The following is a 27,172-nucleotide window of genomic DNA, read 5'->3' as shown; positions in this document are numbered from 1 at the left end:
AAATTAAATTTCTTACCGCTTTTCTTCCGGTATGGTATGGTACGCCCCATATCGGGCGGTATGGGGCAGTATGGCAAACCATGGCATCAACACTCATTGCCTTTTATAACATAGTGATATCTACTATGACTCTGTAATATAAGAACATTTTGAATGAATGAAATTACAAAATAATATTTATTTAACAACTAAAGTATGAACAAGATGATTCAAACATATGAAACTGTAGTTAGGGTTTTAAACTGAACATTTAGTTGGAATATCTGAGAAAGGATTATAATACTAATAACATACACTGGTCAAAATTAGATGATGTCACCTTGATTGTAACAAGATTTTACACTTAGTTGGGATGCAATAGAGGATCTTTAGCCATTGATGGAACATGGAGCAGATGACTCCACTCATGTTCATCCAAGATATACATGAGTTGGTTGAATATAGATTGACCATAACCAAACTAAAGAATGATCATGAAAGTCAATTATCATGACTAAATCCAAAAGTCCAAATTAATCACTCTAAGCTAGTGTAAGAACGGGTCAGCTAGCTCAACCAACTTTTTTAGTTGGGTCTAGGGGCAGAACATGAAATCTTCTTTTTTTTTCTTTTTTTTTTTTTTGGGGGGGGGGGGGGGGGGGGGGGGGGGGGGGGGGGTGGTATCTAAAAAAGAATCAATTTTGATTTCATTCAACGTTTGATTCAAGAACTGCGCTTAGCCCCCTTGCTAATGAAACGACTATGCTGCAATGGATGGCAGAGGGTCCACAAGGTCATGGGGACAATATATAATACTTCTAAAGACAAAAATATCTAATTAAATACTACATTTATTTTCATAAAAAATTATGTAAAGTATTTATTTTGATTAAATTATATTTAAAATTTCTTTCTCAAAATAAATCATATTTAATTGCTAGAGTTGCATTTTTGTACATTGACCAATCCATCTGTCCCTAAAATAATCGCATAAAAAATCAGACTTGCTTATTAATATAGACAAAAAGAGACCTATAACTCTATAGGTTACAATCTTTTTTTGTTAGATAGACTCCTCTTTATTATTTTGCATAATATGTTTAAAAAAGTAATGATCTAATGGCCATAAAAAAGATGATTCGACAAAGTATATAGAGATTTAGGAATTCTATAAACAATATAAATTTACTTTTGATAAATATTAAGGGTTTGGATGAAAAATCGATTTGAAAAAATAAGGAAAAGCTATAACGAAACCCTGAAAAAATAAACTACAAAGGATCAATTGCTTTTGAATATGAAAAAAGGAAGAAAAGGGTATGTTTAACTTTTGTCTTCATTTTTTTATCTTTCTCCATCATTTACTATAATTACTTTTTTTCTGGTTCAATAAAATGGCATTACATATAGGTTACTATGTAATGGTAATCAAATAATTTATATGGAAAGTGATTTACGGTAATATCCATTCATTGTCATAATTTGGTCAAAGTTTGCATAAATTAACAAGAACTTATTTGGTAGAAAAACTAACAATTCGAGATGGTTCCCCAATAGAAGGAAAGACACTAAATGACACTAAATTGAAAGAATAAGGGAGTCGCGCGCACGCGAGAGAGAGAGACGTGGAAGGAGTAGAGAGAAATCTAAGGAATTTACTTCGGCGAGCAACCCTTTTACTTATTATTTCCTAATTTTGTTTAGGATTACTCAAGATTTAATTTATCTGAAGGAGCGTCATAGATTTTAAGGCAATTTCAGATTTTTTTTTTCCTTTTTTGGACGGGGTAGTGCTGGGTTGTGGCCCACTACCCCCCGGCGTCTGCCCAAGATTGGATCACGGGTGACCTGTTGACTGTGGGTTGATTGGATGAAGCACACTATTTTCTAATCTCCTTTTTCAATGTCCTCTTCCATAAAAGATTAAAAGTCTTTTTTCCCATCCTCATTGAATAGGATCCCCTCCCTTCAAGATTGCATCAGTTTCTTTCCTAAATCATCATTCGCAGCACTTTACTCATTTCATAAGATTTCCTTTCTTTAATCACTATCTTCCCTTTCCCCAGATCATCTTCTACTGGATTGCATGAGAGAGTTCAAAACCTTTAGCCTGCTACTTTAATCCAAAAAGGAAGAGAAGGGGAAAGACCTTCAATGACACAAAAGAACATGATTCTGGCATCTTCACAAGTAGCTAAGAGAAAAGTGGTCAAGTCCTGTTGTTGGCAATAGGAATGACTGTAAGTCTGTGACTTAGGGATCAATCAACAGCAACATATAAAATGAGAGGAGGTGGGCGGTGAGGATAAGTTGGTCTCTGGTGGATCAGACAAAGAAAAGAGTTGGGCTTGGGCTTTTCATTCTCGTCCCTTTTTCTTTTCCTTTTTTAAAGATATGTAGCTTGTTGGACAATCGAAGCATAATGGTTTAAGTTAAGTGGTTGAACCTTCTAGCTCAATGGGTCTTTTAATATTCCAGGTCTCAAATTGACCAAAAACATTTTGCTTAAGGGGCAATGGATCAAATGGGTCAACCTAATGAATTTTTAAAACATTACTTCAAGCACCTTCCTATTAGTAAGAGAAACTCTTTTGCTTCATTAGACTTCCAGCAACTAGTACTACCTTGATTTTGTCATAAAAGATGCTCGTTTCTAAATGTAAATTATTGTCGGTGATGACTAGAAGAACACCTAGTTGACCGTATTACACCATGTTTAACAATCTCCCAATTAGTAAGAGAAACTCTTATTGCTTGACTAGACTTCTAGCAACTAGTACTAGTGTACTACCTTGATTTTGTCATAAATATGCTCATTCCTAAATGCAAATTATTGCCACTGATGACCAGACGAACACCTAGTTGACCATATTACACCATGTTTAACAATCAATTATAATTTCATACACAGTAAAAAAAAGGGCAGCTCAAGCATGAGGCTCCCACAATTGCAGGTTCCGGGGATATGTAGCTTTACCTTTACTATTTCTCGAACCAGCATACTCAGGTCACTATGTAGCGATCTTACCATTGCACCAAGGCTCACCTCTTTAAAAAAGATGACTTGGAGTACTAAGCTGCTTCACTCAATGTGTTCACATAAAAACATATGAAAAACGATTACGGTGCTAGATTCTACATTGCTGAAGAAATATTAAATCGATGATATTCGCATAGAGATGTTATAGAAGAAAACTATACAGTAATTTTGAATTCTTACCATTCTTTTCAATTTTTCTAACTTTAATTAAACTCTAATTATATTCTGTCCTTAAACTAGATAGGTGCTTAAAAATTATGAAAATGACAAAGTAAATGGGAAATATTTAAATCCACCAAATAAAGAATGGAAACTCCATAACTGTACATTATTTACAATCAAATGTAGAGTATATAAGGATTGAAGACTTCATTGAATTAAACTGTAATACAAATTGTTTTACACAATTTGAAGGCTTAAAACTTACCCCAAATCATTAAGTGCTAAAGCTACCGCACAAAAGTTAGGCACTCCACTCCTCATAACCTGATTAAAATATATCTCAACTGTTAGCTCCTAAATTATTAAACTAGCACAAAATAGACATCAAAGTATTGGATACCAGATATCAACACGACTTACAAGGCTGAAAGCATTCATTTATATGACCACAATATACATGTATAAAGTATGCAATAAGGCAATTAAAGCAAGTTGAACGACTAATAATTTCTAATCAACCTGAAATACTTAAACATGTTCACCAACACTTCACATAGTGACTTATTATTCCTTTGTTAGTATGAAATATACATATATTCAAACTCATCCTATGAATGGCTTTTTTTTTGTCCTTATATTTCACAGATCAACTTATCCATTTATATAGCCTCAGATTGGTGAACTCTGACCAAGCAATCTCATTTGATATGGCTAGAAGTACTGTCCAGAAAGCGCAAGAGCAAATCTTATTAATCACTTGTTATACCAAGTTGATACCCTCAATCCACAGTGACATGAAAAATAGATATATGATATGTTCACCAAGATTTTGACCTTGAATAAAATAAGTGCTACAAGCATTGTTTCTAGGCTTACAGGGCTGGGTTTAATGCATATGCAAACATGAAAAGTGAATGTTGTGTCAACTTAGGATTATGTTCAGGATGCAGGTAATCAAAATAATGGAGAATTATATGCAAATTTATAGAAACATGTGGAGATGAAGTTCATAAATATTTCATGGGTATCGTTGCAAAAATTAGTGAAAGGCCAAGCTATGTAGAAATTTCTGTTTAAACATGAAATTCTCTTCAAATCGAACATTGGAATTTTGATATGAAATTGATATGAGAGGTAAAGATTTATCTTAGGATATGGTACCATGATCTAAGTAGAAATCAATGCGCTGATATAGAAAGTAAACTGACACTACAATTTGCTAATCCAAGGTTGCTGGAGGCATTTCTTTGAAATAAGTTGAACTAACGTGGGAAGAAAACAAAAGGAAAGAAAAAGAGGATGGATAGAAGTGGGGTTAAAAGACGGATTTTGGTTTTTTATACAAATATGAAAAAGGAATAAAACAATTTTTGGGAACCTATGGAAAAAATGAAAGAGGATGATGACCTGGGCGGCGCGCCCGCGCGCGTTGGGAACCGCGCGGGTGCGCTCCCACGTGGCGGACCAAGTCGCCACTGGTACGCCGAACCGGTACCAACCACACGCGCACGCTGCCGCGTGGCGGACCAGGTCGCCACCGGTTCGGCGTATCTTGGGTCACACCACCATGAAGAAGAGATGGCACACTTGCTTTATTGTTCAAAATCCGTAGTGTAATTTTAAATGAAGTTGTATCCCTAATCTAGGTCATTATGGGTTTCATATAGATTTAAGAGCTTAGTAGCTTGAAGCAGTTACAGCCATGTAGGTACGGTGCAGATGCAAAAATTAGGGTATGATGAGATGGAAGCATTTAGGAAGCATCTGTTGAATACATAATAGTGATTATTTTACTCGCTCATTTTTACCCTATATATTTAAATTAATAATTTATTGAGATATATCAATTCAGTTGAAATTAAGTGGGCCAGATAAGGCCAAATAAAGCATGATATTTAGTTGAGCCGTGAGATATATCCTCTCCTCGTTCTCTATTCCCCATCCACCAACACCCAAACCCCTTCCTCATCAACCCTCCCACTACCTTCTTCCTCCCCTCTCCCCCCCTCCCCACCCCCTCCCCCGCCCATGCCCCTCCCATCACTTCCCCTCTCTTTCTCTTTGGAGCTGCCTTTTGGGATTTTTGGACCCATGTTTCTTAGCTGAATACTATTCAGAAGTGCTGTAATGCAGTTCTGGGATAAGTGCGATAGGGAAAGCAAGCAACTTGCTTTTGAGTTTGAGAGTACAACTTATAAAATGAAGAAAATCCTTTTCTTCTAATAGAACATTGATTCTAGTAGCAGTTAAATTTCTCTTACTTGAAGACTTTCAAAAGACAAGGCAAAAAGAAAAAAATAGCATTTAGAATATATGGAAACTTACATATAGTGACATAAAACTTACTTTTTGAAACTAATTTATAATGATAACAGTTTCCTACCCAAGCAGGACTTTAAGGCACCAATCTACACTAATTAGGAACGCAAAATCCTAAGAATAGGCCCAAAAATCATAATAAAATTGAACTCAAAGACTTAAACAACCCCTGGGACTCCTGGGAAACGAAAATAAGGCAAGCCCACATCATTAACATACAATAAGGTTCATATTGAAGATGTTGGGTAACACACACACACGAGAGAGAGAGAGAGAGAGAGAGAGAGAGAGAGAGAGAGAGAGAGAGAGAGAGAGAGAGAGAGAGTCAAAACAATAGGAGTTACAACAAATAGACAATGCATAAACAAATTAGTCAAGCACACTAAGGACATAGAGAAAGATACTAGAGATTGCAAAATCAAGTTTACTTACATCATAGGTGTCTACAAGGGTGAGGAAATTATTTGGAAAAGCCAATGCATATGATGTGAATGCTGCCAGCTCACTTTGATTCGTCTCACCGAAAACACCACGCAATGAATCTGTCCACTAAAAGCATACAAGGATAGATTTGATATATAGTTCAAAATAAATGAACAAAATTATCAGAAGTAACCTAAATATAAATACTTGATGGATCTGCATCTATGAAAGCTACAAGTTCACCTAATTTTCGGCATATACAAGTGCATTCAGATGGGGATAAAAAAATTGTGTTAAAGTTGCATGGAACATATTGCTATATGAGCAGCAATACACCTCAGCACGTGAATTAAGTACTATGTGAGAATTTATGCATACATACAAATGTAGAAAGTGCATCCCTGTGCCTTCATGAAACTGTGTTGCATAATGTGCAGCACAAATGCACATCTAAACTTTTCAAAACATCTATCCAACACTATTTATTCCATTCATCCCCTGCCAAAAAATGGAATCAGTACATTTTTTTGCTCACATTGTTTTCTCAAGCAAAAAGGCCAAAAATATAATTTACAGCAGTAAATTATGACACTATGATTGTGTAGGTCCATCTGTTCTGGTATTCATGTATTGATTTGTCAACCTTGCATGCTCTGGCTTGGGGCTCCCATAGCTGGAGAACCTTAAGTTCTTCCTTCTGCTTGCTGCACGGGAAGGTGCGGTTTTTCTAATGTGCCCATGACTAGTCTTTGAAAGAAAAAAAAAATTCAATAAAGTACAAGAAATTTCACGGCCTTGGAAGCCCAGCACTTCAACAATTACCAAATCTCGCTCTGGGCCATCCTCATTGCTTTGCAGTTTCACCTTGCTAGAGAGCCTATTGAAGACCTGAACCAAACTCCTAATCAAATTTCTGGTCATCACCTAAATGATTATAGATTCCCTTTGCCTCTCTTTTACCACGTCCTTTGATGAAGTTTCCATAGATGTGCCCATTTTTTATTCTCAATAATAGTTTCACTAAATGTACTCATTTTAATGGTTTTCTCGTGGACATCCACTTTCTTATCGACCAAGGCCAAGTTCTTAGGGCAGATTATGTCATCCAAGTGATAGGAAACTGTAATTACAGGTCATCACATTCAGTCCATTAGGGATGTTCTCTCTCCAAGCATATTCAGAACACCCGAATAGCCAGTCAATTGGCTGGTAGTGGAGGGGTAATGTTGCATACATTTGACCCTTCCCAGATCCTGTGGCGGCAGAAACCTTATGCACTGGGATGTTCTCTTTTTAATAATTGCAAAGTCAACCAGCCATTAATGCATGTAAACCATATTAAACCGAAGTATCTTCGAAATCAATAGCTCCACTAAACTTGACCCTAAGCCATAGGTCATTGGTATTTCCTGCCACATATACAAAAGCATCTTAGGTCACAAAGTCCCAGCCAAGATAACCCAACTATTCCAAGTTAACCCATCTCTCGAAGGCCAAAGTCACCTAACCTAGCTATCCAATATTTTCTAACCTGAATAATATTGTCACATGGATATGGGTACTGGTCTCAGGTGCATGTCCAAGAGGCAGATCCATCTTATCACCAAATCTTAGTATTCAGGGATTTGGCTAAAAAGGATCAGAAACAGAATACGAATATGTGGACATGCTATACATCAACTAATTTTTGTGAAACCGTATCGTGAATTTTTAACATTTTTAGTGACAGTCGTGCCATGTTCACATCCATTCATATCTATCATGGATATAATTATGATTTTTTTTGTATGTTTCGCAAACATATTCTTGTTTCTTCCAGAGACAGGATTGGTATTAAATAATAATCAAAGCAAGGTCACAACTCACAACAATAAAAACTCTTTGTGAATAAATCCTTTCGACAAAGTAGCATACAAAAAAGGGACTAAAAGTTAATAGCTTCTTAACCAATGGGATCAAAGCATCCATCTCATGTTCTTTATAAACATTTGCAATGCATATGCTGTATGCTTGAATCAGATCCGTATTTAATCCCTTCTCGTTTGATGCCACCACACAATGGCCTCTATCACCTCTGCTACAATGACTTAGGACCTCATCCAAAAATAGCTATAGCAAGAAGATTATCTCAATTTGGGTCCTTAACTCTGTTTGTGTACCCAAGACCCTTTCAATCCAAACCTAACGTGGGACAAACCATGGTCCGCCGAACCGGTACCGGTAGGCATACGGGTGGCCTACTGGACCGATTTAGTACCAGTAGGCGTACCGGTGGCCTATCGGACCCGTTTGGTACCGGTTCCGACCGGTGCCGAACCGGTTTGCATAGCCAGTGCGCGCTGCCCAGCACTTGCCCGCGCTGTTCCCAGCGCGCGGGCATAGGCGCGCTTTTCCGCGTGGGGGAGCGTTGCCGCGCGCGCTCTTCCCGGCACAAACCGGTCCGGTTCGCTTCGGTACACTTCTGTACAACTCGGTTCCGGGCTCAAGAGGCCAGAACTATTTTTCACCGCCGTACCAGACCGGTCAGGGACCAGACTGGTCTGGTACGAGCTGAACCGGTCAGTACGGGCTGGTTCAGCACACTATGGACAAAACACACTCCTGCAATGGTCCTCACATGCTCCCCTATTTAAGCCCTAGCAACCTCACCAAGGAGAGTCTAGTCAGTGACAAACATCATGATTGGGCTCATGGTTAGCCTTGGAAGGGTTTGTGCTGCCATGTCCCCTCGCCACATATGGGCTATGGGTTGGAACAGCTCTGATGCCACTTGTAATGATTGAGGATCTCATCCAAGAAGGTAAGCAAGAAGGTTGTTAATTAGAGTCCTTGGCCTATTTATATACCTAAAAACTTCCCAAAATGCACCCAATTGGAGACTAAACAAACTCCTACACATGTCCTCACATTTGTCCTCTCTCTTCCATTTTGTCTGTCCACCAGCAAGGTGTTGGCCACGCCATTCGCTCAACCTAGTCCACCTTCATTGCAAAAAGCCACCTCATCCAGGTATCTCTGTCTTGCTTTTGGCTTTCCGCCCTCCCCTTCCTTCCCTCTCTTCCTCCTCACCTTCAGCTTCCCCTACAGTCTTTTCATGGAAGTCATGTTCGAACAATGTTCATGTCAGGCATAAATTCCACACTCACACGTATGTTTTGTCGTGTTGATATTGTTATTTATGCTAGGGGATTTAGGCGAGTCCAGGTATCATAACTGTACGGTGAAAGACATTTTTCAATCCTTTGAGCATGAGTTGAACACCATAATGTACCTTGACTGTAGGAGCTGCCTAGCCCCCATGGAGCCTTGTCAATCTGAAGTCTTCTATCTTATCAAACTCACACAAGCATCCACTGGAATCCACTAATCTATCCATCCAAATTTTCACCAAAAAGTTCAATTCTAGAAAAAGAAAAGTGATATCACTCCAGAGAAGCAGAGTTATTAGTTATATCAATCACATTCTTCATAACTTCTCCCTAATTCATAACTTACTAGACCAGTATCGATTCTATTGAATCATCATATAATTTGATCTCATAATACAGTTGAACTAAGTGAATACCCCAATTTATTACATGAACACAAGTTAACTAAGAATATCATTTTGACAAAAATGGATTCCTTAAAACCACCATGGACAGCTATAATACTATATCTTAGTAATGCAGAAACCACTACATAGGTTCCCTTGAAGCCATTAATGAGTGTTGATAAATGTAAAATTAGGAGTTTTAATAATAAAATGAATTGCATAATCTCGTATAGACATCTATGGATAACAATTTGCTTACCTGTGAAAGATTCAACTCAAATTGTTTTTCAGTTTTGTGAACAGCCATTGGTGCATGAACCCAGGCACTTTTGTTCTCCCAGCCATCTAGGCCATTTTCATGGTTCAATTTGCAAAATGCAAATGATGTTGCTTTTCTTGTACTACATCTAGTTAGAAGATGATCATAAGCATTAGCATGATCGGCCAAATCTAGTCATCTTGGCTTTACTAATCCTTCCCATTTTTGCCTATTAATGGCGACATCCTTTTTTAGTTCAACCTCTTCTTCCATCCGGGTTACTTAGCTCTTACCCTATTTCTTGGTCCTTAAAATGTCTAGTCTAAGTAGCTCGGTATAGATTTTTTTTCTTTAATAAAATGAACAGTGGACTACGTGGAAATCCTATTACAAAATAAAATGGTCAAAGTATTGATGAAACCTCAAGTATGTATTCATCTAGACTTTAAGCAAATAATTTTCCTAGACAGTTGGTATCAATGCAATTTCATGGAGAACAAACATTGAAGCACTTACATCTACATCCATGAACATGGATCTTCATTATTCTGATACTCATTAAACACACGCAAACACATATAGAGATTATCTTCCCTATATCTATTTATAAGTTTCATGAAAACTCGGTTTTACTTGACTATTGCAAGGACTAGATCAAAATGTTCTGTGCATCTATTAACAAGCACTATTAAATGCTACCATAAATGAAGACAGCATGTCAAATAATTGGATAATCTCTATGAAAGTATGAAGTACGAACAATTCATGACTTGCTCGCATATCAAACTAGAAACCGAAAATGAAAATGAATTGAACAAATTAAAACATTAGCAAATAGAATCCAATTTTGAGCTACTAATATGTTAAAGTCTATATAGCAGCAGACACGGAGAAAAAAAAAAGGTTAAAGAAGCTAGGTATACATGGAAGAAATATAAGAACTAGCTAATCCATAAGAACCTGAATTTTGCCGAGCCAGGCTTGCACTAGACTAACAAAATCTTCGCATGTGCTTGACCCATCATGACTTTGAAGTGCTTTGCCGATGATCTCATCATGACCCTAAAAAAACAGCTTAACAAGTTAGAGCAGCATATGCCAACGTATATTACTAGAACTATGGTTCGCCGTATCGGCCTAAATCAGGCAATACAAGGCATACCGTACCGTACTGGTATTCGATACAGATGGCGTACCGATATTTGGTACGGCAAAATAATTCTGTACCGTACTGTACCGACAAAGTGCTGGTATGGCACCGGTACGGGATCCGGTACCAAGAAGGCGAACCTTGACTAGAATTTTAGAACGTGTGATGCAAAGTGCCTGAATCTGTAGGTGATCATAAGATGGATTTATTGAAATTTCCTTTAAAAAAAATCATGAGTTGTATGATGGACAGTTTTGGTCTTATAACTTAAAAGAGGAGAAACCTCTCTCTTTCTCTTCCCTTCTCACCTTGCTCCTTTTCTTTTTTCCCCATTTGATTATTGCAGATTGGACTAGATTCTTTTGATCGTCAAACTTGGCTAGGATAATGTTTAATGATTCATTAGGTTAGGGGATTGAATTAGACCATTTTTTCCCATAACAGATTAGACTCAGATCAACTGCAATCCAATTTAAATATGTAAATCTAGTTATGGTTCCTTGAAAATTCCAAATTCACCATTTTCAAGATAACATTTCTACAAAGCCATCCCTCCAATCAAGGCCTTGTCTCTTCCACCCTTGTTATTACAGACCAAATGTATACCACATCACTATCCTTCAAATATTTCAAATGCTCTTCTTATTAGTGACTATTGTCTTAAGAGATTTCCGGTAATCACAATTGTCCCCCTCACAATCTCATCCCACATAATTACCATCATTAATCCCTAAACTGACCACCGCCCTCTTTATGCTCATCAAACTACCACCAACCACAATTCCAACTCCCCCCTTGGACTTCTCTATGCATATCCTTTCCACTTGACATTAGCAACTTGGAACCGTTCTATCATCATCTAACACATGAGCTGCACTTGAAAGCAATGCTAGGAGGACAAACTGTACATACATACTTGCCCCATGGGAAAACTAAGGTGTCATAACTTTTTCATCAACATGACATCAACTAGGTTCACAAAGCATAGTATGTGTATTTCGTGGGGCCAAACCGATGTCATGCTGATGAAAAATGTATGTGAATGCAAGATGTCCCATAAAGTGGTCCACCAAGCATGTTCTTCCATGAAGACCCTTTCTGCTGCAAGGGATGACTCATGATCATTCTTAGTGCTACACTAGCATAGCACATTAGAAGCCACCTCACTCATTACTCTATTGTTTAGCTCTTAAAAATGATGATTGTGACTCATGCTCCTGATTCTTCAAGTAAAATCCAAAAAAAGAAAATCACCAGTCATCTTTATTTGATAAGGACAATTCTTGTCAATCAACCACCCAATATCCGACATGAAAAAATCTTGTCAATCAATAACCCAACAATCATCAACTCAGATCCACAAATCAAGTGATTGAAATAGGGAATATAGCCTGCTTAACCCAGAATCAAAATTACAGAGCTTGACTTCAACACAAATGTTCATTAGTTTGTGAAAAAGTCAACCTAATTTACAAGCACAACCCCATTAAATTCAAAATAAAAGTACTCAGACACCCTATTGCTCAAGTTAATTGGCAAAAAGAAACTGGTTTAATGATACAATCATATGAGAAATGACACCCAATCTCATAGCCTACATGTGACATTTTCAAATGCCCGATCTTGCCACATTAATGAAGCAGGAGTGGATGGAGGTGTAGGGAATTGGATCACTCAAAGGGATTTAGAAAAGGAAACACATAAAAAGTGGGTGCAGGAACGAGTTTCCAAAGAGATGTTGTAACAACTAAGGCAGAAGTTTCTTGGTACTACGGAATCAGCTTGACCTCTTTTAATACTTCTTACTTTTCTCAGTCTTTATGTAAGTGATCAATGACATGATTATAGAATGTTTTCCTAAATGAAGACCATTCTTTCAACTGTCCTCCATCACGGTATTGAATATTTTCCAAGATCTCCCCTCCACTTAACTAAATCAACTCATCGGTGACATCAGACAGCATGGGACACATTTTATTCTTCACAATGAAAAGTGAATCTCACGCAAAAAGCACTTCTAATGTATAAAGGACTATTGGCCCCCATTCATTTATGGTACCCATCCATCATTTGTCATTTCATTTGCTAGTGCATCTTAAGCACAAATCTATAGCATCCTTGGATTCCCTGCCATCTACACCTATACCTCCTCCAAACCCTTTGCAAGCACATCTTCATTCCTAAGACCTACTTCAACATAGAAAACATTCAATCTATGCTCCTCACTTTAAAAAAAACAAATTTTACCATCCAACAGTTAGAGCTCAGCCTCCTACACACAATAGAACCTAAATTAACCTAATGTATAATTTCTCATGCACATCAAATACAAAACCCTATCATGAGGTACTTTTACCATCCATCTCCAGGCAACTGAGTGCAAAAGATCAAAAGTCTTATCCCATTTAGTTATTCCAGATGTAAAAGAATTTTAACTACTTTGGAATACCACAACATTAGAGCTGATCAAAACCCGGGCCGGGCCGGGCTCTACAGCAGAAATTAGGCCCGATGGCTATGCCCAGGCCCGGCCCGGCCCGACTGTCGGGCTTAAATTTTTGTCCAGGCCCGACCCGACTTTATAAATCTGGTTCTAGGCTCGTCTAGCCCGGCCCGACCCGACAGGCCCGATTTTTTCTTTGTTTGGAATATGGAAATGGGCCAGAATGGCCCGACCAAGCCCGGCCCGATTTTTTTGGTCGGGCCGCTTTTCTTGCCCAGGCCCGACCCATGGGCCTTTTTTTAATGCCCAAGTCTGAAAAATTCCGGGCCGGGCTGGGCGGGCCAAAAGGCCCGTGATCAGCTCTACACAACATATTGACTTGCATAACAAAATCGCCATATATCCCAAATAATTATGATATTGATTATAGTAGAATATCCAATATAATATCAGGTTTATAAGAGATAATATGACTGCCAAGAACCATTGATTCCAAGCTAATGCAAAAAGGCATTCTCATGATCATTCCTACAATATTTTGATAATCGCACACCTAAGATCGCATTATAGGTGTTATACACTATAATGTATTAGTACCAACCATGTAGGAGCTAACAAAGGCATGTGAATGAGTTCCGCGAAGTGGTATACCAAAGAGCCTTCCAGCTGCAACATTACTGTTGAAATAAAATGAGATAAGGACTTAAAAAACATAGCAAAATCATTCAAATCAATAGTGATAAGCATCCAAAAAAACAGAAATACAGGGAAAACAGATAACTAAGAGATAATTGAGCAAGATCTACATGCAAGTACAGCATGCTATGCTATTTCAGCCTGAAGATGCATTCAAATATTAAATTTGCATGAAAGCTCATGAAGCATAAATAATAAAAAGACATGTTTGACGTATATTGTTAAGGTCAAGCAGATTAAGCACAGTGAAAGGAGATTGTGTCGGGAGTAAAATAGTAAAAGAAAAATGGGGAAGAAAACAAAAATGGCTTAATGGCTTTATGACCTAAGAAGGTTGGAGAAACAAAATTAATGGTGAAACACTATCAGAACTCAACCCAAGGGTTAGTGATTTAACATTGACTAGAGTTAATGGTCAAAGCTAGAGAAAACTACACAAACACTTTATAGGGTCAAAGAATATGTCAAGTACCACAAAAGTGGTAGATAGATAGTCAAAACAAATAATTGGTTTGATAAGCATCAGAAGAGTGAATTTATATTGAAACTATTTTCTTAGCAATGTTAGGTTTCTATTTATATAACTAAATGATGTATTTACTTATATTACAAGATTCTAAAAAACCAAATTAGAATAAGTCAATATAGAACATACATAAAAAAATACTAATATCAAAAATATTTTTAAGAAACTGTTGATCCAAGATGTTGTATGGCTTGCTATTAATGTCATGTATTATAGAAGTGGCTATCATATTTGCACTATCTAAGAAAAACAATTTTAAAAATTGAAATTAAGATCATCTCTATAATCTTATCCACTAATATTTTATCTTACTAAAAAAAATAAGGATAAGTTATCTTATTCAAAGATTTATTAAATTGAATAATATAAAATCTGTACCTTGTGAATACTAGAATTTAAAGTGCTAGGGGGTTCACTCTCTCTTTCCCTTTCAAAAAAAAGAACTCTAAAATAATTCATATAAATGGTCATACATAATAATATATTAAAAAGATAATTAATTTATTTCTAGGGTCTGTAAATTGTTGATAATTTGTAAATTTTCAATTTCCCTTGTGGATTCTTATGCAAATCAGAAAAATTTAATGTTTCTTTAACTAGTACATTGACTAAGTTTGTCCATGGAATTAATTTATAAATTACTTATGGGGGAATATTTTATTTTATCAATGAGACAAATAACAGTTTCTTTGACAAGCTTTTAGTTTCTGTCTAGGTCCTAGGACTATCTTATTTTTTTAAGGCTTATAAAAATATATGTTAGAATCTCATCAATCATACTTCCAATATTGGCAATTGCAGAATTACGCACATCTCTGTACTATTGTTTTTTCAATAATTCTTTCTTTTGCAAAGGGGTTCATCTCCCTATGAAGGCACTAAGTCCAACTTAAGAATGATGGAGATTTTTAATTTTTTTCCATCATGTACTTTCCGTTTGAAATGTTCTATAACACAATTAGCGTTCGATACAGTTTGCTGTTAGCGGGCCTTAACTAACGGGTTCTAGGTCCATTGTAAGTAGTGTAACAGGTTTTATATGACCAGCCAGATTATTAAACATATTTTGCTAGTTTTGCATGAATAAGTAGTTGCCCTATTACTAATTGCTTAAAAAGATCAGCAGTTGAGATATCTAACCAGATTAAAGCAAGCCATAGAACTTTCTCCTCTCACTTTTAAAAAATTCTTCTCTTCTTTCTACTCATCCGCTTCTAAATCTCTTCTTCTCCTTATTTCTTTTTTACCTTTGTTATTGTTTTACTGTCATAGTTTATTGCCTTCAAGCGAAAATGAAGGAGTTCTAGTTTCTTCTCCTTATTTGTTTTTCCTTTTGTACTCAGCTAGACAGGAGGGGAGGGAATCACAGATAGGCCTTGTACCTAAAGTTTTGCACGTATGATGTCTCGTGCGAGCATGTGTTTAGTCCCACATTGGTTACGTGCTGGAGAGATTTTGGGTACTTATACAGGGCCAGGAAACTTAAATAATACCTTCTGGTTTGTTCTTTTAGGTGATGTCCTGGGTCATTACAGCATAGTTTACTTCTTCAACTCTTTTGCAGCAGTGTCTAATCAGGTTTATCTTAGGGTCAATTTATTATGTTTAGCTTTCTGCTAAAAGCAATTCATGTCATAAAATTGTCAAAAGTTAGCACTACGAATTTTACACTCATTTGCATAATGTGGATATGGTAAGTTTCCTATAAAGATCCAAATAGATGAGGCCATTTAAGCACATCGAAAGTTAGAACGGTAAGACCCCTACGACATGGCATTGATTTTTTCAATAGAGTAAACCTTGTTGAATCAAAACCTCCCATATAGCAGTATCTTGAAGCACTTATGCCTCCATCAGGCCCCTGAGCATAAGATTGAGAAAGAAAAATATAATAAGATAGATATTCATAAAGCTTTGACAAAAAGGAAAAGACAAGCAAACAAGAAACCCACTTGTGCCCGTCGAAGCCCAAATTCAAGCAAATTTTTTGACTTTCCTGCAACAAATCGGTGTCTTGCAGCATTTGTAGTAACTAATGAGGCATAATTGACAAGATTTACAAATGGAGTTTCAAGCAACTGTACCACCTGGGAAATATCATTGCACTTATAGGTGTCATTAGAATAATAGCATCGAAAAGCACAACTTCATGCAACCATATCATGAAATGACATACTAAAATGTGATCCATAATTAAAGATCTAGCAAATCCAGAAAACTGGCAGCTATTTAAAGGTACTCACAGCAACTGGTCCTTCTATTCTCATTAAAGGTATTTTAGGAAACACAACAGAGCCCTCAGGAATAGCATAAACCTCAACATCTGAGCAATCAATTGCCCTGAGATAGTCAAAGAAACCATCCTGAAAAAAAATATTTTCAACAAATGTTTTAAGTAAGAGTGGCATTCTGGAGTGAACATAAACTTGTATCATAATGCATTTACTAACTAAAAAGGTTGCTTAAACTCGTATGCTATTAATACAACAAAAATTAAGAGTTAATTGGTATACACAGTGCAGTTATAATAATCTCTCAACTTGCAGAAACAAAAACAAAGATGAAAAAGGAATTCAAATATTGCCACAAGTCAAAGATTGGTAGTGTTTTTTCTCAGCCACACTACACTTGACTTGCATATATGCAATGATCCTTGTGTTATCATTATCTTATATGTATTTGTTAAGATACTATTCTTTCTCTTCTATTCTCTTTGCCTTCCATTCTGCAACAAGCACTCTAAATTATTTCTTTCTTGTATTTCTCAAGACCTTCCATTCATCAAAGAAATTTCTTACAGACACTGGTTCTCAATATTTTGTACTGTTTTCATTTTCTGAACTAAAGTTTCTTGAAAGCAAACTATAGATGAGAACCAGAATATGATGAATAGAAAGTTCTTGACCTAAAATTCTAATATTAACTGTCATCTAAGAAAATTTATAGTTACAGGACCACATCTCAGCAAACTTTAAATTGATGGATGTTACATGCCTGAGATATGATTCATATATTGTTCAATTAATAGATAAATCTGCATACCATTTCATGCAGTTCATATGAAAAAGATGCCTACTTTCAATCTAATATTAACTGTCATCTAAGAAAATTTATAGTAACAGGACCACATCTCAACAAACTTTAAATTGATGGATGTCACGTGCCTGAAATATGGTTCGTATATTGTTTAATTAATAGATAAATCTGCATATCATTTCATGCAGTTCATATGAAAAAGATGCCATGTCTTCCTTAACTCTTAAAGTTTGAGGGCTTAAGAGCTGGTAGATCTTGTTCCGTCAATTGAAGAACAATTTTGGAAGCAACAAAAAGGATTTTCTTTATTTCAAAAATCAATATGAGAGGATATTTCTTCAATCTAATGGGACTGGAGAATCCAAAATTCAACCTACAAAACATAAGTTGGAAAGGAAACTCGGATAACACTAATTAGCAGGCAAAAATATCCATTTTCAGTTATCGGTGGTGGTGGTCTGGGATAATTTTCCATACATGGGTTCTTATTGTTACCCTGGTTTAATTGTCTTATCTGGATCCAAATAAACATGAATAACTTATATAACATTCACCTTTTCAGTTTTATTCAGCCAAACAAGTTCTTTGGCTCTTGAATAAAACCCCATAATGAGGGGCACTTTTTGGATTTCAAAACTGAAAAGCATCTTTTTGGTACTTGTTCAGTTTTAACTTGTTTAAAACCATTCGAGGGCAAGGAACTGAATAGTTTTAGCTGATAAACAAGGAATAAGTACCTATTTGAATACAATTATCTAAGTATGCTGGTAATATTATTTAGGAACCAAACACAGCCTAAAAGTAAAGAAATAGAGCTGATTATATTAAATTAAATGACCTCACAGAAAAATCTAACGAGAGAAACTCAAGGATTCTTTATAAACAGCTAGATTGAGACATGCTTTCCATTCCTAGATAATATGCTTGTACTTAGTTGTTATTAAAGTATGAAATAGAAATTAGCTGCATGACTTGCAAACCATACCTCACATGTAGGCATGACTGAGCGCAAGAAGGAGATCTCCTCTTCCTTTAATTTGAAATTAGCAATAAGTCTTATGCATTCTTCAAGACCACCAAAGACCGTGTATTCACCACCAAACGGATTTTTTCGGTAGAACAAATCAAACCTGACACAAATGTAAAGATATAGCAAATGTAGCTTGAAATATACTTGTCAACAAATCCTTCCATAGAAATACCCAACATCTGAGATAATGAAGTAAAACAGCGAATCAACTAAGGAGCATCCTAAAAACTAGCATATAGAAAGATAACGAAGCTAAGGCTACAGCAAATCTGTGGTCTCAAAAATGTATATAACATAATCTAATTAGATTCACAAACATTAAAAGAAGTTCTTAGTATTGCCAACTTATTCTGCCAGCTGGATACCATAGTGATAGCTATACCTGTGTCTGTGTGCCTAAATAACCAGATGCAGGGTCCAAGATTTCATTGCTTAGGTGCAGGTGATGCGAAAGCATTCTTTCAGGTTGCATCCTAGTTCTAGGCACAAGACCAATGTACCCTGAAGCTCTAATTTTCATCCACTGACCCATACTTTCACATTTTGAAGATTCCAAAAGTCCGTATTTTTTAGGAGGATTTCCAGTAATGTTTAAGGAGGCTTTTCATCATTGAAGCAGGCACTATTCACAGGTACCTTGCAGCATTGTAGTAGGGGACTGTTCATGGTACTGTATTGGAAATTTATAAGAGACCTTTTTGTCTTTTAGATTTTATCTTCTCATGTTTTTATTAATGGCTAGAAGTTGTTAATATTTTTGGATTTAGAGTTTGTATGAAGGTTGTAAACTTGTAATCTTCTATCTTTAGAAATGGTACTTGAGTTAATTTGATTGAAGGAAAGAAGATGGCCAAAAATTGGCTGTTTCCCTCTCCCCTTCCTTTGTTCTTCATCCTTTGTCCAATTCTGCTCGCTTTCTCTCTCTCTGAGCAATAATATCCAGGATTTGAAACCTGGACCTCTTGAAAGGCAAGCCCTTAGGGATGAGGTGCCAAGCAACTATGTTAATAGTTGTTCATCTGCGTGCTGCTCTCTTTATTCTACATTCTTCTATTTTTCTTTCTATTGGTCTTTCTGTCTACTTTTTGTTTTCTGCAGTTATACCTGAGCTTAATTTAAATATTTTTGTTTTCGCTATGAATTTATTTTGCACTTCTTTGATCCCTTAAGGCCAGTAGTTGCCTCCCTTATCAATGCAAGAAAACACATTGAAAGCTTTTTCCTGTTCGTAAAACCTTAGAAAACCTTAGAAGGTAACTATATATCACTACTTATCGACACTAGAAACCTTCAAAAAGAACTATTGATCCTTGTTTTCCTCCTAATCTTGCGATTAATTCCAACTTTCTACAGCAGATCATAGAATTTTTTCCCCTCTAAAACCCTAACCTTTCAAGGTCCACATTGGACATATGCAGCCCTATCCCCAGCTGTACTAGATCAGTCTATTAAGTGAGGAAATGATCCAGGAAATGGAATGAAAAATCCAACCTTCTCTACAAAACAAACAGACTAATCCTTGGTGTCTCAAACATATAAAGAAGTCTAAACATTAACTGCAGATTTAGATAAGCCATAGCCTATACTCCATTAATATCTTATTATGTAATTGATAAATCATTGCATTGAAACTTCCACAAATCTTGTAGTGACATATTCATGAAACAGATGCTATATTTTGAGAGCTTTTTTACAAACCTACAGTAAATCATATGTAGCCTGTCCAAGGTATTCTTTTAAATTTGTAAGTTAAGAACTATGCAGGTTTATCAAACCATATTCAACTTCTGATTTTGTCATAAATCATGTCATTGAACATCGTAAGCTTTCAACTCTACAAGAGTAAGGAATGAAGCTATGCGCATATGCAGTGATACTTGTTTTTTCATATACTAATAATTGCACTGCAAGATATTCAGTGAAACAAAATAATTATGTGGAACCATGTCCTCGTAATGAACTAGATGCCTGACAAGAAATTGGTGCGATGTAAACGAGCTTATAACCGCAATCGTATGACATCTCACAAACAACTGCTTTGATATTTCTCCATTAGGAAAAATGCAGAATGAAAAATACCACTCTGTGCCTAATTATCAAATAAATTATTTTACTTTACCAATAAAACATCCAAGTCCTTCTAAAGAACCATAGTAACAACATTCATCATCTTTTGAAATTCCTTGTTGAAGTTTTATTCAATAATTCACCATTATAATTCATAAGCATATGTTGGATAATAGACACTAACCCCTTCAAATCTTAAAATCCATGCATTTCCAATACGAGAAAGACAATGGAAGAACATAAAAAGAAGAAAACAAGAAATGTATGTTAGGGGAAAAAACATCCTTTCACACAGCAAGCCCCTCTCAACTAAGCAAGCATAACGTTTACGTATCAAAATTAATGTTGGTAATGTTGGACAAAGAGAGGTCTCTACAGAAGACGACTGAGAAAGCCCCCACAAAATTCAAAGAGTACAATTAAGAGAATCTTGGTATAAATCTGATATAATTAAAAGAATCTTGTTATAAGTAGAACCCACTCACGGTCAGAGAAGCAAATGGCTATATAATTAAGATAAGAAAGAACTCAAATCATTGGGCAGAACACCAGATTATCACCAAGAAGACAATTCAATTCCAGTATCAAGAACCAATCAAAGAAGAGGAGAGGATAGGGGAGGGATTGAAAGGAAAGTCTCACACGGCTCGATCGAGATGCTTGCCGGCCTTCCAGTAGGCGTAGGCCATGGTGAACTGGTAGAGATCCGTGAGGAGAGGGGTCACCATCGGATTCGTCGTCTGCGGGATCGATCGCCCTTCCTCTCCCATCGGTCCGTTCGCGTTTGCCATCGAATCCTGCGTTCTTCGTCTCTCTCTCTCGGCTTCTCTCTCTTGACTAGGGTTTCAAGACGCTGGGGTTGGGGGCCTTCAAAAAGACGGAGGGAGGGAAGAGAAAAAACAAGAGAAAGGAGGGGGGGACTTGGTGGAGTGGGAGTGGGGTTAGGGATAATAGTGACCGTTAGAAGGGCGAGGAGGCGAGAGCCGAGATTCCGCTGCGGAAGCGGTGCGCTTATCCGCTGCTCCGAGTGAGTTGTTCTTGGAATATTCTCTCACCTCGTAGCGATGGAATTTTTTTTTTTTTTTTTTGCATGAATACTTTCTAAAAATGCAAATTTATGAATGTCTCTTAAAATTTATATTTATTTTTATATTTTTATAAAACATTATTTTTCACAAATACTCCTGATATAACGATTCTTCTAATACCATTAATTAAAAACATATTATTTTAATTAAAAATAAAATAAAATTTTGAAATTATTTTTTGTCCCCATCACGATCATCTTATAAATAATTTTTTTTGCACATCTACCAATAAGGGTATTTTAGTTATTTTAATTTAAGACCGTTAATTTTTTAACGGTATTAGATGGTGTAGGTACATATACAAAAATAAAGATAAAAAAGGGATAGAACAGCAAAATAAGTATTTTAAAGGAATATATGTAAAATTTAATATTTAGGAAGGTATTTATGCAAATATATATATATATATATATATATATATATATATATATATATATATATATATATATATATATATCAAAACAAAAGTTGTTGATGGAATTGCAAGAATATTTGTCTTTCGGAGAGAAGGAGAAGATGTTGTGAAATCTCTTAATGGGCAAAAGATGCTGTTGGGGGAAATACAGGTCCCCCCAAAGCATGTGAGTACATCACCAGCACGTAATCAGAGGCGCCCGACCTCAAACGCCCGACCTGGCGTCTGACCAGGCACCCGACCTGAGAGCTCCCGACCTCGGAAGCCTGACCTCACCATCCACCTGCCGCGGTCACATCCTTCTGCAGCTCAACCAGAGACCATCCCCTGCCACCGCCACTAACAATTAATGAGCATGGACTCTGCAGACCTCCGGCTTGCTCAACAATTAATGCGCATGGACTCTGCAGACCTCCGGCTTACTCAACAATTAATACGCATGGCTTTTGCTATCTACGGATCTTAAGCCCTCCACGGCAAATCCGCTCGGTTGCGTCTGATCAGCCATGACAGCTCCTTGGCCCCGGCCTAATCTCCTACGGCAAGGCATTAATTCACACAATCCTGCATTAATTCATACGACATGCTCAATCATACGGTAACTCCGCCCCGTCATATCACAGGTAATCCAGTACCCCTCTATAAAAGGGGAACCCTCCCACCTTAGAGGGGGTTGGACGCTGAAACTCTGGATATACATTTTCCCCCTATACTTTTGCCCCCCTCTGACTTAGGCATTGGAGGGCCGGCATCGGAAACCCCGGCCACCGGCTTTTTTGCAGGCCCTACGGATGACGCCGCCCGCCGACGGATCGCCGCCCGCCAGTTCTCGCCGGAGCTCCACCCTCTCAGCCGACGTCCGCCTCCGGGTCCAATTTCCAGCAACAGATGCAAATGATCCATTGCATTGAGATAACACTACCTCACATTCTTATATATATTATTCTTTCTTTTCCCTTTCGATTTGATGTGATAACTTGTATAAGCGCTTAAATTAGTATCTTTGTTCTTTTGTACTGTTGTTATGTTTAATTATGTACACCTCACTATTGTATTTATTAATATATCAGGCAAAAATTTAAAATTTGTTCTTTGATTCTTAAGTATATGTTTCAGGCTATCATTCTCATCTTACATACTAAAGCACATAGCCTTAGCTCCCTTGGCCCTGTATCTCAAAATACATGTTATTGTTGAATGTAAATTGGCATTTCCTTTTTTCCTGCTTCTGCTTTTGAGTTTGAAGCACATCTTAGTATTAAGACTTAAGTTATTCATCCTCTTCTCTTTTATTGTAGTTGTATTTGACTAATTTTTAGCCTCGCTTGATTAGATTCATGTATGTTTCTGCTAGCCTTCTTTTCACTGACCAGTGGTGTGTTCTTTGTTAGTGTTTAGCACAAGGGCTATCAAAATCTTTATCTTTGTCTCAGGCATCTTAGGATCAGTCCTAATCTGATATGCTTTAATCTGACTTCTAAATTATTTTAGTCCATGAGATGTGATATTCTTGTCTATCCCTAGAAATCTAGAACAATGTAAACGATGTCTTTGCAAAAGAACTGTCATGATTCACTTCTTGTTGACTTCATGATGTTTTCAGTTATGTTCTTTGTTCTCTTCAAACTGCCACTAACTAATGAAAGTGATTCTTGTTGCTGCTTTAATTCTTTATCACTCCTTTTAGTTCTTTCTTGCAGCTATCCAATTTATATTACATCCACATTTAAAGTGCCCTGTTGCACCATATTGCTCTATATGCACTGTTCTTATAGATACTGCCAAAGTAGAAGTTTTATGTACTAAGTTCTGGTGTTTGAAATTATTTTACCTTGGCTCATCTAGTGGTGTATTTGTCCAGTACAGATAGGAGTGCATGGCACACAACTAAACCAGCTGAGCCTTTTTTTTTTTTTTTTAATTTCTTGAATCACAAAAGTTGGTTTCCACTTTTCTTCTCCCTAGAAACCTTGATAACATATTTATTTATTTGAGCTTGCTTATTGCAAAATTTTAATGATTTGTTTTTACAATGAATGATAGATAAATGAATTCTATCAAAGAATTTTTTTTATCCATAAATTAATTAGAGCAACTGAACAAGTATAAGTGCATTGTAATTGATATACTATCAAATGAGAGACAATGTAGGCTTCTACTAAGTAAATTGTTATTTTTGGAGAAAAAAATAGAATTTTATTTTATTTTGATTTTTTATTATGATGATGATGCTAGTTTTCAAACACTTAATGCTTACTAAAACTTGCATATTGTTTAGATGCAAAAAAATAGTATTAGCTAGTAGATGGTTTCAGGTGCTAGCCAGCAAGCATTGTGTTGGGCTAGTATCAACGCTCGATATAGGTATACACCAATCTGTCAAATCTTTTGCAAAAATTTTATGGTTAAAAAGGGATTTCTAATTTTTTTTCTTTTTTCTCTTTTTTCTTGTCATGGAAAGCAAATTTCTTGGCATGGCACAGCTTGGTAGGGCAATGTTGAAGCGATGCATTGAAGATTGTTTCTTCATTAGATGGCTCGTAATGTTTTTTTAAAAGAAAAGGTTTTTTTTTTACTTTGTTGGGGCAAAAAAATATCTTACCAAAATTAAGATGAGGATAGACTCAAAGCAAGATGACTTGTATCCAACACCCAATTTTACTCAAGCAATAAAAAATTATATTTCCGATATATCATTATAATTTATTTTATTGTTTCCAATAACTATGCTTAGTTTTCTCATCTTCCACAAACGAATGTGATATATCTCTGAGTGTTTCTCCAAATATTTGACATGAGGAATTCTTTTGTCATTTCTACGAGATGATTTGTGAGGCACTGTTACTTCTTTAAGTTAGATTCAGAATTAATTTTAAAAAAGAAAAGTTGTTACTAAAATGCTTCTTATAAACATAAATAATCATTATGACAAGATATTTTTTGAGCCAGAATTTGTTAGTAGGATTGAGATGATCATTAGAGCCTTGAATACAAGGTGAAGTTTTGGGGTCCTAAAGAAGGAAAGACAAAGCAACAAGTTTTCTAATTCTACGAACTTTGACCCTGACTATGGTTACATAAGAACAATGCCAATGTCATTCATAAAGTCCAAAGTCTAACTTGATAAATAAATCTTTCCTGACATGTGCGTTGGGCAAGAATGATATCTTGGCTTTTAGCGCAATTTGATTTCAGTCTCATGATAGGATGGACTAGTTGGCCATAAGATTTGGTTCTAACTTGATTGTAATTGGTTAGAAAGTCTTCTACAAACCTAAAAATCAAATTTATATGGCTCACTTCATCCCATGGTGCAAGCTAAAGCTCTTGCCGCAAATCGAGATCCAAAAATTATAAGTTAGAGCAAGTCTCAGTATTATCGAAAGTAATCCATCTCGTTGAAGACTTCAAGTAAAATTGGGACCATAATTTTTTTGAATATAGTCTCGGTCGACCCAAATCCAAGCAGGTCAAAACTACTTTAGGAATTGAATAATTGAATTTTGCCTTTTTGGACCGACCTTGAACAATTGAAATGATTAAATTCCAGTATCAACCCTAGCCTTTTGTTCTACAAATAGTTGGGCTCAACACACTAAGTTCCCCCTTCAAGATAATTCAACCAAAATATAATTTAAGCTTTAGAGGTTTATAAATACCAGAAATAATGGAGCCTAAGAGTAATAACTCAACCCATTCTTTAGAAAATAACAACTTAAACTAAGTACACCATGATTATGTATGATTAAATCTGTACTAATAATCGAATGAGTAGTTCATTCTTAGTTAACAAGCATATTTAATGTTTTTATATAAAAATTTCGCTAATAATTATGGTTTAAAACCACAGTACTTGGAATCAAATGAATAGTGCTAAAAAATTGATTCCAGTAATCAGATTACTAATAGCTGACCAGGAAACCAGCTGCAATAATGTAGATGACTATGTTGAAGGATTTCCATGTCTTGAGATGTGTAGCTGTTTATTTGAGAAGGTAGCATGACTATCTCGTAATCATGAAAAAAAAAAAAGACTTGAGCGAGTCAACAAGAAAACTTGGACTAGTTATAACTTGTTTTAGGTCAGATATATTTAGATATATCTATATATCTATATTTTATATATATATATATATATATATATATATATAGAGAGAGAGAGAGAGAGAGAGAGAGAGAGAGAGAGAGAGAGAGAGAGAGAGAGAGAGAGAGAGACTCACACACACATAAAGAAATTAAAATTATTAGCATTCATCATATATATGATCAAATAAAAACAATTAACAACTATGTCAATCACAAAATACACTTCAAAATTTATATTAAATATTTTGTGCTATATTCACATTTTCTATATAAGAAGTGAACTAAGACATATTCAAAATGTGGTAATTATTTTTCATCATATAAATTTGAGACATCAAATGGATGAGGAACTGTAAATAAGGATAGAACTGGTACCTCAGCATAACAATTTGGAAAACTTGTATTAGAACACATTTATATATAGGTATTGAAGTCGAAAGCCACTGTAAAGGTTAAAAATTGAAATAATAGCCATATGTTGAAAGCGTAATAAGCATCAATTGATCTATGTACCCATTGATTCTGTAAAAAATGTTCAAAGCTTTTTTTAAATTTGTTTAGTTTTAAATCCAAATTATTTTATATGGTCTTCCAAGTTCTTAATGTGAAGGTTAGAATTTGAAATCAAAGTAGTGATCTAATTCTAATATAAGAAAATTCAATGAGAACCGTACCTTTTGCATGTAGATGAAGAAACTAGGCATAATTCAAATGAAACTACAGTTACATGTAGTATTTTGTTCTAGCATTCTTTAATAGTAAAAGTAAATCAAAACTTAGCTAACACTTCTAAGAATTGTCCTAACTAATGCTCAATTGAAAAAAAAATTTGCATAATATGTTATTATCAAGTGTAAAATTAAACTTATAACTCATCAAAAATCCCCACAGCTAAACAATGGTCAAGTACACTATTAA

General features: G+C 35.9%; 1 protein-coding gene across 2 annotated transcripts in view; it reads right to left on the bottom strand.

Annotated features, from left to right (window-relative positions):
• Positions 1-21,604, bottom strand: part of LOC120112456 (nicotinate phosphoribosyltransferase 2-like) — a 44,104-nt gene extending 22,500 nt beyond the window's left edge. The window contains exons 1-9 of one of the 2 annotated variants that reach the window (XM_039131928.1): positions 21,308-21,604; positions 18,554-18,698; positions 16,776-16,895; positions 16,485-16,619; positions 16,332-16,393; positions 13,912-13,987; positions 10,678-10,779; positions 5,933-6,049; positions 3,447-3,505 (exon numbers count right to left, since the gene is read on the bottom strand). In XM_039131928.1, the coding sequence (XP_038987856.1) occupies positions 3,447-3,505; positions 5,933-6,049; positions 10,678-10,779; positions 13,912-13,987; positions 16,332-16,393; positions 16,485-16,619; positions 16,776-16,895; positions 18,554-18,698; positions 21,308-21,456 (965 nt within the window). In that variant the 5' untranslated portion in view covers positions 21,457-21,604. The remainder of the gene's footprint in view (positions 1-3,446; positions 3,506-5,932; positions 6,050-10,677; positions 10,780-13,911; positions 13,988-16,331; positions 16,394-16,484; positions 16,620-16,775; positions 16,896-18,553; positions 18,699-21,307) is intronic. The other variant, XM_039131932.1, reaches the window with a different exon arrangement.
• Between the last annotated feature and the right edge of the window lie 5,568 nt (positions 21,605-27,172).

Source organism: Phoenix dactylifera, chromosome 1 (genome assembly GCF_009389715.1).
Source record: "Phoenix dactylifera cultivar Barhee BC4 chromosome 1, palm_55x_up_171113_PBpolish2nd_filt_p, whole genome shotgun sequence".
NCBI lineage: Eukaryota > Viridiplantae > Streptophyta > Magnoliopsida > Arecales > Arecaceae > Phoenix > Phoenix dactylifera.
Note: the sequence above shows the minus strand (reverse complement) of the source record. Positions and strands in the feature narration are given on the sequence as shown.